The sequence below is a fragment of the Aethalodelphis obliquidens genome, unplaced genomic scaffold (genome assembly GCF_003676395.1).
Source record: "Aethalodelphis obliquidens isolate GAN/ISIS:26980383/991018 unplaced genomic scaffold, ASM367639v1 scaffold45, whole genome shotgun sequence".
NCBI lineage: Eukaryota > Metazoa > Chordata > Mammalia > Artiodactyla > Delphinidae > Aethalodelphis > Aethalodelphis obliquidens.
In genome coordinates, this window is record NW_020837989.1 from 1,891,421 (window position 1) to 1,904,702 (window position 13,282).

At 40.3% G+C, this 13,282-nt stretch overlaps 1 protein-coding gene across 2 annotated transcripts in view; it reads right to left on the reverse strand.

Moving 5' to 3' along the window:
• The window catches only part of ITK (IL2 inducible T cell kinase), a 66,768-nt gene that overhangs the window by 25,040 nt on the left and 28,446 nt on the right, over positions 1–13,282 (reverse strand). The window contains exons 6-7 of one of the 2 annotated variants that reach the window (XM_027081439.1): positions 10,308–10,459; positions 6,044–6,109 (exon numbers count right to left, since the gene is read on the reverse strand). In XM_027081439.1, the coding sequence (XP_026937240.1) occupies positions 6,044–6,109; positions 10,308–10,459 (218 nt within the window). The remainder of the gene's footprint in view (positions 1–6,043; positions 6,110–10,307; positions 10,460–13,282) is intronic. The other variant, XM_027081438.1, reaches the window with a different exon arrangement.

Genomic DNA, 13,282 nt, shown 5'->3' on the forward strand with positions numbered 1-13,282 from the left:
AAAGCAAATCTAAGTACACTATGGGTTCAATGTCATTTTTATAGTTTGATTTCATTAACATATGTAGTGCTGAAAGCTCTTCTTCATACATCTGAGCATTTGAAACTAGCAGTCCAGCTCCTTGCCTGGCTGGCCATTAATCTGTATGTGTGGCATATCGTACTCAAGCAAGCAACAACAGATGACATGTAACATAAATGCAGTGTAGTATCATTCTTGGAATTTTAATGACTGATGACGCTAAACTAGAATTATCCAAGTTAGACAAAGATGCTAACTGACTTTTCATAAAGTTTCCATTAAGACAGCCTCGATATGAACTTTGGCTTCCTGAGTATGCCCTGAATAGTCTCTTTTGCATTAGCTGTAGCTAGGCTGACATCGTATCTCTGGTCAGTGGACTCTATCAAAGTTTGCTGCGGGGAAAGCTCCAGCCATACTCTGGTGAGAACTTTAAGACTGCAAAGAATATTTAGCTTATGTGTATCTCACCTATCATGTGTCAGAAGGTGTTATCAGCAGGTTATGGGACTTGCCCAAGGTCAATAATGAGCTAGTAAGGTGTAGCCAGAAGTGAACCCAGTCAGTCTGGCTTCAGAGTCCATGCTCTTATCACCACCATAAAGAGCCTGTAACTATCATATACCAGGGACTTAAGGAAAAACATTACCAGGCTCCCTCTCTCCCCCAGAAAATCCTAGTCTGCTATGCTGTAGCCCCCAACTCCACATCTTTCAGGGGTTACACCTGTCAGATACACTTCTTGAGATCTGCAAACTCCTAAGGAACGTAATTTTTGCACTATTTATCATGTGCATGTTCTCACATGGGTCCTTCTTTCCTTATCTATCTTTTAATACAGAAATTAAATGTGTAACATATAAGTTTGAAAGAGAAATGAAATGGAGTGAAATAATTTATATTCTTTTACTACCCCTACTCCCTGTATCTTCTAAAGTAGAGCTCTTCAAACTGGAGCATGTCCAAACAGGAGCATTATTTTTATAATTTTGTTGTCTGGTGAGAAAACAACTAAAAAGTGGTAAAAAAAAAAAAAAAGAATGTGAGTGATTTTTTAGGGTTGAAGTTTTTCAGTGTTGTTAACACTTGAACCATATCCTGGCCTCCCTGTCCACTTATTATGTTAGAGGAGATAGAATGATCATCAGTTAACAATCAGTTGTGGAAATTAATAAGCCCAGGGGGAGAGAAGTTCTGGGTGGGGAAGCAACACCACTTACCAAACTTGTTTGGTTATTTGAGAGTAGCCACGAATAAGGGAATTAGTGGATTCATCTGAGCTTTTTTAAAAAATTGTTCTAAATTAATTGGATTTACAATGTTGTGTTAGTTTCTGCTGTACAGCAAAGTGAGTCAGTCATACATATACATATATCTACTCTCTTCTAGACTCCATTCCCATATAGGTCATTGTAGAGCACCAAATAGAGTTCCCTGTGCTATACAGTAGGTTCTTATTAGTTATCTTTTATATATAGTAGTGTGTATATGTGAATCCCAATCTCCCAATTTATACCACACTTTCCCCCTTGGTAACCATAAGTTTCCTACATCCGTGACTCAATTTCTGTCCTGTAAATAAGTTCATTTGTGCCATTTTTTTAGATTCCACATAAGAGTGATATCATACGATATTTCGTTCTCTGTCTGACTTACTTCACTTCATCTGAGCTTTTGAACACATGCAACTGGATGGTACTTTCCAACTCAGTGGGCTCTTAGAACTTATTTAGTTGAAGCCTGGCAAACATGCTTCATCTTATGTGTCAGCTCTGATCAGTTAGTACTGGCTTCCTGGAGCTGTGTGTTGCAAAGATAGAGGCCAGTCTGAGCTCAGGGAGTAAGAATGTCACTATCTAAGAGTGATGTCTGCCCTGAGTTCAGGCACAGGGAGGAAATGTCAGCAAGAGTGCCACGATTTGCTTTCCTTCATCTTACCTGACCCTTCAGTTTAAAGGCAAAGGGATCTGAGATCCAACCTGGTGAAGAAACTTGCCCAAATTCATGTCCCCAAACCACGGCAGGAGACCTGAAGCCAATCAACTTACCAACCCATGATCATGTTCCCGGGGTACAATTTTGAGTTCTTATGCAGATATCTAGACAATGTTAAGTTCTAGGAAAAAAGTAATCATATTGGGCCGTTTTTTTTTTTTTTTGGTATATCCAGATATAATAACTAACTATCTGGCTGCTTGTTTATGAGTCATTTAATTCTCTAGCTACGATTCCATATCTGAAATGCAAACTGACAGAGTGCAGAATAAATAGAGTTCACAGACTGTTTTGTTTGTATGCTGTAGTGTTTCATTTAAAAAGTGAATTAAAATATCTTCAAGAGGGGGAATATACCTTTTTTTTGCCCCAAGCTCCATCATTCCCTATGGCCTTATACTCTGTTGGAAGTTTGAATGTGCCCCTTCTATCATAAATGAAGAAATTCTGATTAAAAGTAAAAAAACAAAACAAAAAGAAAACTTCCCAGCCTAGTGATCATTTGAAATAAATACCTAATTTTTTCTAAAGGTGTTGACTGTAAAATAGTAAAAGAATTTTATTTTTTAAGCATACCTCATATATTTCATTACAGTTTGAGTATTCTTGGAAGTGATGACTTCTGTTAGTTGAGGGAGGGGCTTCTCTTACCTACTTGATCAAAATGAATCTCAGGTTGAGAGACTCTTCAGAAAATGATAGTTCTTCACTATAGAATCTATTAGAATTTCAGCAACAAATAACTTGACCACATTTGAACTAATAAGAACACAAATGAGTTAATAGAAGATTTCATTAGCTATCATTCTTCAACCCTGGTATCTTAAGCTTGATAAGTACTTAAAATTTTATCCTTAAATGATTTTGAACTTACAGAAAAGTTGTAAAATACTGTAAAAGAACTCCCACATATAGATGAACCAATTGTTGATAATTTACACATTTGCTTTACCATTCTGTCCAGATAGATAGTTAGAGAGATAGATAGATATAGATAAATAGATTTTTTGAGCCATTTGAGAATAGACTTTTACCCCTAAGTACTTCAGTATGTATTTCTAATAAGTAGAATATACACTTGTATAACCATAGTACAATTACCAAAATCATGAAATTTAACATTGATACAATACTATTACCTAATTTTAGACCTTATTCAAATTTCATCAGTTGTCTCAATAATATATTTTGTAACTTTTTTTGGTTTGCTTCTTTATGGTTCAAGATTGATCCAGGATTACTGGTGCATTTAGTTACCCCATCTCTTCAGTTTTTTAAGGTGGACCAATTTCTCAGCCTTTCATGATATTAACATTTTTGTAGAGCACAGGGCAATTATTCTGTAGACTATCCTCAGTTTGGATTTGTCTATTATTTCCTCATGAATAATTCAGGTTATGCATGTTTGGGCAGGACTATCACAGAAGTGATGTTGTGTCCTTCTCAGTGTATCACATCAGGAGATGCACGGTGTCTGCTTGCCCCATTATTGATGTGAACTTGGATCATTTAGTTAAGATGGGATCTACCAGATATTTCCTCTTTGTTGTTAGTAAGTGATTTGTGAGAAGATACTTTGAAACTATGTAAATATCAAACCTTTCACCACCTATTTGTGACACTCATTGATGATTTTTGCCTGAATCAGTTGGTACTTTGAGTTATAAAATGGTGATTTTTAAACTTTATCATTCCTTCTACATTCATTAGTTGGCATTTTGCTGTAAGAAAGAGCTTTTCTCTCTTCTTGCCCATTTATTTATTTACTTACTTATCTATCAAGCTATTTATTTATTATTGATTTTTTTATTTTACTCAGTGGATTGTAGTCCCTTACTGTCATTGTTTATTTTGATACTCAAATTATCCCAGATTTAGTCAGAAGGAGCATTTTTAAGCTGACTTCTGTGATCATTCAATATGTTCACATTATTTAACAAAAAAATATTGGGGAGTACTTCTTTACTTTTTGATGCATCAAAATGTTCCAGTTTCATCGTTGTTCTTTCCCTGCCCCGACTCTGAATCCCCAAGCCATTTCTCCAAGAAGAAGTCCTAGTTCTTTTTAGTGGGAAGTGTTATTTAAAAACCAAGATCTGAGTGTACACATTGCTACTGTAGTATTATTGTTTCTGGGCCTTCCAGCAGCTGAGCTAGGAAATACATGTACATGGTGAGTACACTGTACTCTACACTTGAATTTTATTAAACATTAAGTAATTCCATTAAAATTATATCCATGTGGGGCTTTCCTGGTGGCACAGTGATTAAGAATCCGCCTGCCAATGCAGGGGACACAGATGCAAGCCCTGGGCCGGGAAGATCCCACATGCCGCGGAGCAACTAAGCCCATGCGCCACAACTACTGAGCCTGCACTCTAGAGCCCGTGAGACACAACTACTGAAGCCCGTGCGCCTAGAGCCTGTGCTCCACAATAGGAAAAGCCACTGCAGTGAGAAGACTGCACACTGCAACGAGGAGTGGCCCCCGCTCGCTGCAACTAGAGAAAGCCTGAACAGCAACGAAGACCCAGCACAGCCAAAAATAAATTAAAAAAAAAAAAAAAACTGGGCTTCCCTGGTGGCGCAGTGGTTGGGAGTCTGCCTGCCGACGCAGGGGACACGGGTTCGTGCCCCGGTCCGGGAAGATCCCACATGCCACGGAGCAGCTGGGCCCGTGAGCCATGGCCGCTGGGCCTGCGCGTCCGGAGCCTGTGCTCCGCAGCGGGAGAGGCCGCAACAGTGAGAGGCCCGCGTACTGCAGAAAAATAAAAATAAAAATAAAAATTATATCCATGTGAACTCTTCTTTTAAATGCCATCTTGAAATAAACGACACAAGCTAAGCAGATATTTAATACCTATATTTTTGTCTGCTCTCTTGGTATTGGAAGTATTGCATTAAACCATGTTTTAAGTCAGTTTGTATTTGATCCAGTGTTCATAGTGTTTTTTCCTTCTCAAGTAAGATAAATATTCCTGGGATTCCCAGAAGAACCTTTTCCTTTGACCACAGTTATGTGCAGGCATCTGAAAATCATCCCTTAGATTAAAGGGGAGATGAGAACACATACCCTCCCCCTTCTATTTAAAGTGACCCTCGGGATTTCCCTGGTGGTCCAGTGGTAAAGAATCCACCTTACAATGCAGGGGATGCGGGTTCGATCCCTGGTCAGGGAACTAAGATCCCACATGCTGCAGGGGCAACTAAGCCCATGCACCACAACTACTGGGCTCATGCGCCTCAACTAGAGAGCCTGCGGGCCACAAACTACAGAGCCCAAGCACTCTGGAACCCGTGCACCACAGCTACCGAGCCCATGTGCCCTGGAGCCTGTGAGCCACAACTAGAGAGAGAAAAAACACCTGCGTGCCACAACTAGAGAGAAGCCTGCACACTGCAACGTAAGATCCTGCATGCCGCAACTAAGACCCGATGCGGCCAAAAATAAATAAATAAAATAAAGTGACCCTTGGGCTTCCCAGGTGGTGCAGTGGTTAAGAATCCTCCTGCCAATGTAGAGGACACAGGTTCGATCCCTGGCAGGGGTAGATCCCACTTGCTGCGGAGCAACTAAGCCCATGCGCAACAACTACTGAGCCTGTGCTCTAGAGCCTGCGAGCCACAACTACTGAGCCTGCCCACCACAACTACTGAAGCCCTCATGCCTAGAGCCCATGCTCCACAGCAAGAGAAGCCACCGCAATGCGAAGCCCGCGCACTGCAACGAAGAGTAGCCCCTGCTCACCACAACTACAGAAAGCCTATGTGCAGCAACGAAGACCCAACGCAGCCAGAACAAATAAATTAAATAAATAAATAAATAAAAATACCTTTCTAATAAAAAAGAAAATAAATAAAGTGAAGTGACCCTCAACTGTTTACTTAGGGATCAGAGTATGGGGGGAGAAGAAAGCAGGTCAAGAAGAGAAAATGCCTGGTATTTTAATAATCAACCAATAATTCACTCTTAATGTAAGAGGACTCCTTAGCACCATATTTTTGGAAAACAAGTAAAATATCTTACTCGTAGGTTTCCAGGTTATTTGGAGACTTTTCCACCAGATAACTGCTTGGTACGTATCCTTCATGCCTGTTAAAAGGGAAATTAGTGTTTAGATTAATGTAGAACTAATTTCACATCTCCATTTCATAGGTTTAATCAACCAAAAGTCATTTAAAGATGAAGTCTCATGTTATTTAGCATTTGGGATAAGACATTTTAAAATTTTCAAATAAAAGAATTGCTAAAAATAACAACCTGCTATCTGTTAAAGGCTATGTAGATTTTACCACTAAAATATGAATCATAATAAATAAGAAGTGGTTACTTTAATAGCTCTGCTTGCTAATCTCTTCATTGTGAAATTTCCTCTGGAAATTTCCTCTAGAAAAAAGATTAATGTTCAGTCTCTATTTTTTATTAGGAAACATTTGTGTGTGTGTGTGTAATAATCAGTATTTTTTCCGCTTTAGTGCTAGTGTTGTTTTACAGTCGGGAAACCAAAATAAATAAAACATAAAGAATTACTTTCCAACCACAGGTCCCAAAAGATACTGCCAGTCGAACTTGTGAGCTTTTAATTCAAGACCTCCCTAATATTTTTTGTTAAATGAGCTCCTTCCAACATAAATGGTAAAACATGAGAAAAAAGGATAAAATCATGCTGGATTTGGGGTTGGGGGTTTCTTTTGAACAGGAATAAATTGTGTATAAACAAAGATATATAGATTAAGAGAATAATAAGAACATCAAAATACCTTACACCTGTGTGTAGCTTTGTACTTTTCAAAGCACTATCGCATTTAATACTGCAAAGTGAGAACAGTGTCTCCTTCACTCTCTAGGCCTCTGACTCTGTACCTGTAAAATGAAGGACCTAAACTACATCACATGTAAAATCCCTCCAGACCCTGCAATCTATAAAAAGATGTCTCATTACTTCTTGCTGTTTACTCTATCACCTGTTTTAATTTTTGTACAAGGCCATTTTGTAATCTAGTGACTTATGTTTTTTCGTTTTTTTTTTTTAAGATTTTTTTTGATGTGGACCATTTTTAAAGTCTTTATTGAATTTGTTACAATATTGCTTCTGTTTTATGTTTTGGTTTTTCGGCCACTAGGCACGTGGGATCTTAGCTCCCTGACCAGGGATCGAAGCCGCACCCCCTGCATTGGAAGGCGAAGTCTTAACCACTGAACCGCCAGGGAAGTCCCTAGTGATTTATGTTTAATGGGGAATGTGTAAACTATTTCACATAATTGTTCTGAGGAGTGAAGAAATCAAGAATGGTGATGTCAAATACGGGATATCTCATATCTTGTACCCATGGCTGACCTGACCTTGCTAGTCAATTATGGCATGCTTTCTTTGGAGAACTGAACACCCAGCCTCTGAATCATTCTTAACCCAGTGCTCAAGGCAGTCAGTGCCAACTGATGGGAGTCAACTTATTCTCAAGTTTGCTATTTCTTTTATGTCTTTCTTTTGGCAATCCTTTTAATTACGTCTGTTTTTGCCACACCATGTGTTTACAATTATATTAGTAGGTCAAATACTGTTTTCACTTTCATGTAGAATGACTGTGTTTTAATATGTCAGCCAAAGCTGGGTTATCTACAAAATGATGATAATTCTCTTCACCGGTTTGTTGGTCTAGAATTTACAAAGCCCTTTCACTTTCTTCATCTCACTGATTTTCTCAACACTCTGAGATGGAAAGCTGATATTATCATCTGCATTTTACAGATAAGGAAATGGATTCACAGAAGTTCAGTGACTTTTCCAAAGTCCTGTACAACAAAAGCAGCTGATACTCAAGTCCAAGTCTCCTTTTTCCCCATCTTGTGTACTTCCTGCTTCACCAGGCTATTACAAAGCAAACTGGGGAAATTCCCATATGCCCGACTGGCCTCTGGGGTGTCCTCTTCGATGGCCTTTGAAGTGCAGAGTTGAGCCTTTCCACAGGCCAATGAACAAAGGGTAAACTGTCATTTGGGGAAGTGAGACCTAGGAGAAGAAATTTCCTGGCACATTAGTTGTGCTAAAGAAATGTCAGTCGGGGCTTCCCTGGTGGCGCAGTGGTTGAGTCCGCCTGCCGATGCAGGGGATGCGGGTTCATGCCCCGGTCCGGGAAGATCCCACAGGCCGCGGAGCGGCTGGGCCCGTGAGCCAAGGCCGCTGGGGCTGCGCGTCCGGAGCCTGTGCTCCACAATGGGAGAGGCCACAGCAGTGAGAGGCCCGCATACCGCAAAAAAATAAAAAAAGAAATGTCAGTTGATTGAAGGGATGAATTTGTAAGTTCCTCTGGTGTTTGTAGAGCCAGGCAGTCTTGGACCTGTTTCTGCTGTGGGCCTCTCCATAACAGGCAAAGAGAAGGTAAGGTGACTAGTCTTGTTTGTTTCCCCCAGTCAACTAGAGAGAGAGGTTCCAGATGAGGGGCTTTGGCGTCTGTTCTCAGCTAGCAAGAGACACTGCCTCCAAGATCACAGTTCTTGATCTAATCTTGTTTTATACCTCTCCCTCACTTCCCCTGCAGTGGAGTTGATACGGCTACTTAAAGAGATGGTGCCTTGAAAATGTAAGTTTTGATATATATGAAAAGTAAAGCCTTAACCCTAAAGATATTTGTGGACCTCTTTGTTTTTACTCAACGATTGGTCCTTTTTTTTTTGGTTAAGTTTAATGATACCCAGTGTTGGCACTCGAATACCCTGTTGGTGGGAATTTGGCAAAGGTTTTGAGGGATTTATCTTTCAAAATTAAGACTTCACATAGTCTGACTCACCAGTTCCATAGTTAGAAATGTGAGATATATATTTTTTTCCCAAAGAAAAAAATATTTTTTCAGAAAAATTTTTTTCAAAAATATATAAATTTCAAAAGATTACCAAGATACACGAACACGAGCAATACAAGATCTTCACTGAGCAAACTGGAAACTAAATGTCCCACTATAAAATATTGTCTAAATATTTATAATGCAAGGATACATTCTAAAACTATGCAACTATTTAAAGAATAAGGTAGATTTGTATGTGCTGATATGAAAGTATCTCTAAGATATATCATTAGAGGTTAAAAGCAAGGTGAAGACCAGAATGGACCACCTTAGTGCGAATGAAAAAAGGATGCATTTCTATACGTATAACTTTTTTGCTTAGGATGAAAAAGTAACTTAATAATGAATACTTTTAGGATTGATGTGCGGGCAAATGGAGGGTGGCTTATTTTTATGTATACTTCTTGCTACTGTTAGTTTTTTTTTTTTTATAAAGCATTGACATAGGCTATCCAGATGTTGCAATGATGGAGTGTTCTCTTTCTCTTTTTAAAATATTTTGAAACTAATAATAACCTCACACTTTGAAAATGTTTAAACCCTTAATATTAATATAGAAAAATGTTAATTGCAGTATTGTTAATATTTGCAAAATATTAGAAACAACCTAATCACCCAAGAAGGGAATTTGCTAAATTGTGGCGCACTTTTATGTTGGATTTAGGCAATCACTGAAATCATCTTCTGGAGATGATTCTGGAGACTATTCCAGGGCATAGGTAAATACCTCTGATATTTAAAGGAAAAAAATAAAGCCTTATAAAGCAGTGTGAATCTGATAACTTTAAACTAAGCACTAGTATCTAAGTCATATACATCCCAGAGCATTCTGAAAGTCAATAACAGTAATTTTCCTATATTTCAGATCAGAGGAGGGGTCATACGATCTTTTTCATTCAGAAGTCCTATAGTGGGCAAACTGTATTTGCACAACTTTATTTTCTCCACGAACCATTTGGATGGCTAGTTCAAAGGCTGTTGGTTTAATTAAATCTTTAGTATTTTTTTCCTGATGCTTCTTAATGTAACCACCAATCTGCACCATCTGTACGCACCTTTTCTTTCCACCAAAAATAAGACCCTCATAATGGGATGTACCTTCAACCTTCCTTAAACACTCAAGAACAATGGTGCTTTGTGGAACAAGTTGCCCTTCTCCCAAACTGTGGATGTCAGTGGAAGAACCCAGGAGATTTTTAGATGAGTTTGGAGGCTGGGAGTGCTTGATGGGGTGCAGGGAGCCAGTATAGCAAGTGACTGCCTCCCAGCCACTTCTGAGAAGGGGAAAGACCCTCTTCAACTATTTCTTCCTTCCTTCTTCTGCCTCTGCTCTCCTCTCCTAACTCAGTGCCGTGGTCCTGCTGAGAGAGGTGGGACAATCGTTCCAGTATTTTCTTTGTTCCCACCTCACCTCAAAAACTGGGACAGCAAGCACGAAGGTACCTTACCCATTCCTGTCCTGAACTCTCCACCAGTGAATCTCGGAACTGTCCAGCAGGTAGTACTCCTCGTTGCGTTGTAGCGTGAGCTCCTGTGGGTCATTCGTTTGGTAGTCATACAAGGCAATGACCAAGGTTTCTTCAGGTTCTCGAAGTAACTGCTGGAGGAGGGACACAATAAAATCAAGCAAAGATGCAGAAAGGAGGTAAACTGTGGAACGAGGTCAGCAAGTTCCCAAGCTGTAGCTTGCTCTTGGACCTATGCCAGGCCAGACAGACACCGGTTCCTACAGACCATTGGGGGTATTTGCTGTGGCCATTTGCCTGCCTAGTTGGCTTTCTTTATGAGTTAGGCTTATGGTGCTGAATAGGACACAAAGACATTCAATACCTGGAGTTCATTCTCTCTCCCATTCTATGTGGTAAATTCTGACCCCAGTGAATTCCCAGTGGCTGTGCTTTTCACAAAAGTCTGCTTGTTTCTTTCCTTGAACCATGTCACAATTCACAGCCTCTCTGCTAGAAGCATCACATTGTTCGCAAAGGGGATGAAGTCAACACTAAATCGTTCAGTCCATATGCTTTTCTGATTTTATTTGTGCGCTTGTCCTGATCCATAGAATCATAGACTATTGGAGCTGGAGTGCCTCTGAGAGATCATTTGATCCATTCTTTTGTTTAGAATAGGGAAACTGAGGCCCAGATGGAGAAATGGATGTGGCCAAGTTTAGCAATTGAATTAGCCTTATGCTTTCTCTACTATATCATGTGGGACCCCTTGTTCCTCTTGTGGGCTGCCTTGCCTATGTCTCTACTTTTCAGTGTGTTTCTTAGGAAGAGATATTGAGATGTGAAGAGGAGACTGTAAACAATCACAAGGGTTCAGGGTGGGCACACCTGCTACAGGTTGGCAGACTTTGTGAGACAGCAAACATGGGAAGAGATTGAGATTACTGGCTAGAATGAGATTTGGTGATGGGAAATCATAAGTTCTCTGAGTACATTGAAGCAATCGGTGGCATAAACATCCTGGAGATTAAAAAAAAATTGTCATACTGATACAGTGTGTCATCCCAGCTGAGCCCAGATTGGAATTTGAAGTCAAGATTATCTGTGGAGCTCGTGAGGTGATATATTTGGAACTACAGATAAGAGTTGTTGGGCCTGAGGCTTTCACCCTAAGAGCCAGAGGAGGAAGGAGTTGTTCAAGGGCACCTGAAGATAAAGAAAGGATATGGTATGGTATTCATCTCATTATAGGCCCAACTGATTAATTATTATCAAGAGAAAGATCAGAGCAGGGTTCTCAAACCATGTGGAACCTTTCCATAGGGGGCATTTTGGACATCTATGGCAGTGTTTCAAAGGTCACAAAGGTTGAGGTGTGCTACTAGCATTGAATGGGAGAGGGTCAAGGATGCAAAACTCTCTGCAGCATCCCACATCCTGTACAACTTTTCAATGTCCTGTTAGGCTTTCACGTGGTGAGCAGCCTGCTTACAGCAATAATGTACAATGACACTCTGAGCCTAGATCCTACTTCAACCCTATGAAGTACTTGGTTTCCTAGGAGTACAACCACCCTTTACATTGAGGGAATATTACACTTTATTTAGTTCAGAACTTGACCGAGAGTTGTTTGCCATTTTGGAAAATCGTATCACAGATGGTAATACTAGTTTTGAGTCACTGATACTACATTCCTGTATCAGTTGCATTTGAGCTGCCAAATCCAACAGGATTCAAATACAGATGCATTTTATTTTATTACGTTGTCCAGTATAGTCATGCCCCAATATTTGTATATAAAAACATATATGGGGACTTCCTTGGTGGCATAGTGGTTAAGAATCCTCCTGCCAATGCAGGGGACATGGGTTCGATCCCTGTTCCGGGAAGATCCCACATGCCACGGAGCAACTAAGCCTGTGCGCCACAGCTACTGAGCCCACGTGCCTAGAGTCCGTGCTCTGCAACAAGAGAAGCCACCGCAATGAGAAGCCTGCGTGCCACAACGAAGAGCAGCTCCCGCTCGCCGCAACTAGAGAAAGCCTGCACGTAGCAACGAAGACCCAATGCAGCCAAAAATAAATAAATAAATTTATTTTAGAAAAAATCAATAAAAGTATAGCTTCTCCAGATGCCAACTCAAGATGCCATCACTCATTAGAAGACAGAAGATGAAGGTGAAGGGAGAAGTGAATTCAAGTAATCCAAGATAAAAGAAATGTTACTGTGGATTTAGACGTATGGTTGAAGCTACAGCTATGATTCCAAAAGCCCTGTGGTTGGAGTGCTAGAGCAGTATAGAGGCTTCTCCTCCAAGAAATCTGAGAAGCCAAGTGGTGGCGTCCAAGGGGAGATGGATAGGCCCTGTTTTCTGACTTCCACCTTCACTGATAGTGCAAACCAGACAGGAGCAAACCAGTCTAAGGTGCAGAAGTGCGGGTTTAGGTGGGACTGTGGGGGGAACCCCCGACAAGCCAGGGCAGGGGGATTCCAAACCATGTTTTCCAGGGTGATCGTGAAATATTCTTTAGAAGATGAATGAAATAAAAAGGGGGAGAGCTCATTTTCTGCTACAATTTCAGTCCACTTCTTTCCTGTTGTGAGGAAGGGGGCTGACGACAAATCTGAAAGCCAGCCCGCTTTTGAGCGACGTAGAACTTCCCTTATGGGGAAGCTGCCAGTCTTTGAAATGTCACCATACTGGCTGGAGGGAAAAAGCGGAGCTCATTCTTCAGGAAGAAGCATGAGGAAGCTGAATCAGTAGGTTCTAGAATAAAGGGCAATTACTCAGATGTGGATATCGGTGCTGATGTTACCATAAAGTGAGGGCTTAGGTTGATTTTTCTCCTCTTTTTTTTTTTTTGTCTTCTTAACTAAATAGCTTCCCGAGAGTTGACTTGATATCACCTAAGTCTTGTAAGTCAGTACATTAGACCGATGTGTCTCAAACTCCAGTGTGCCTCAGGATCACCTGG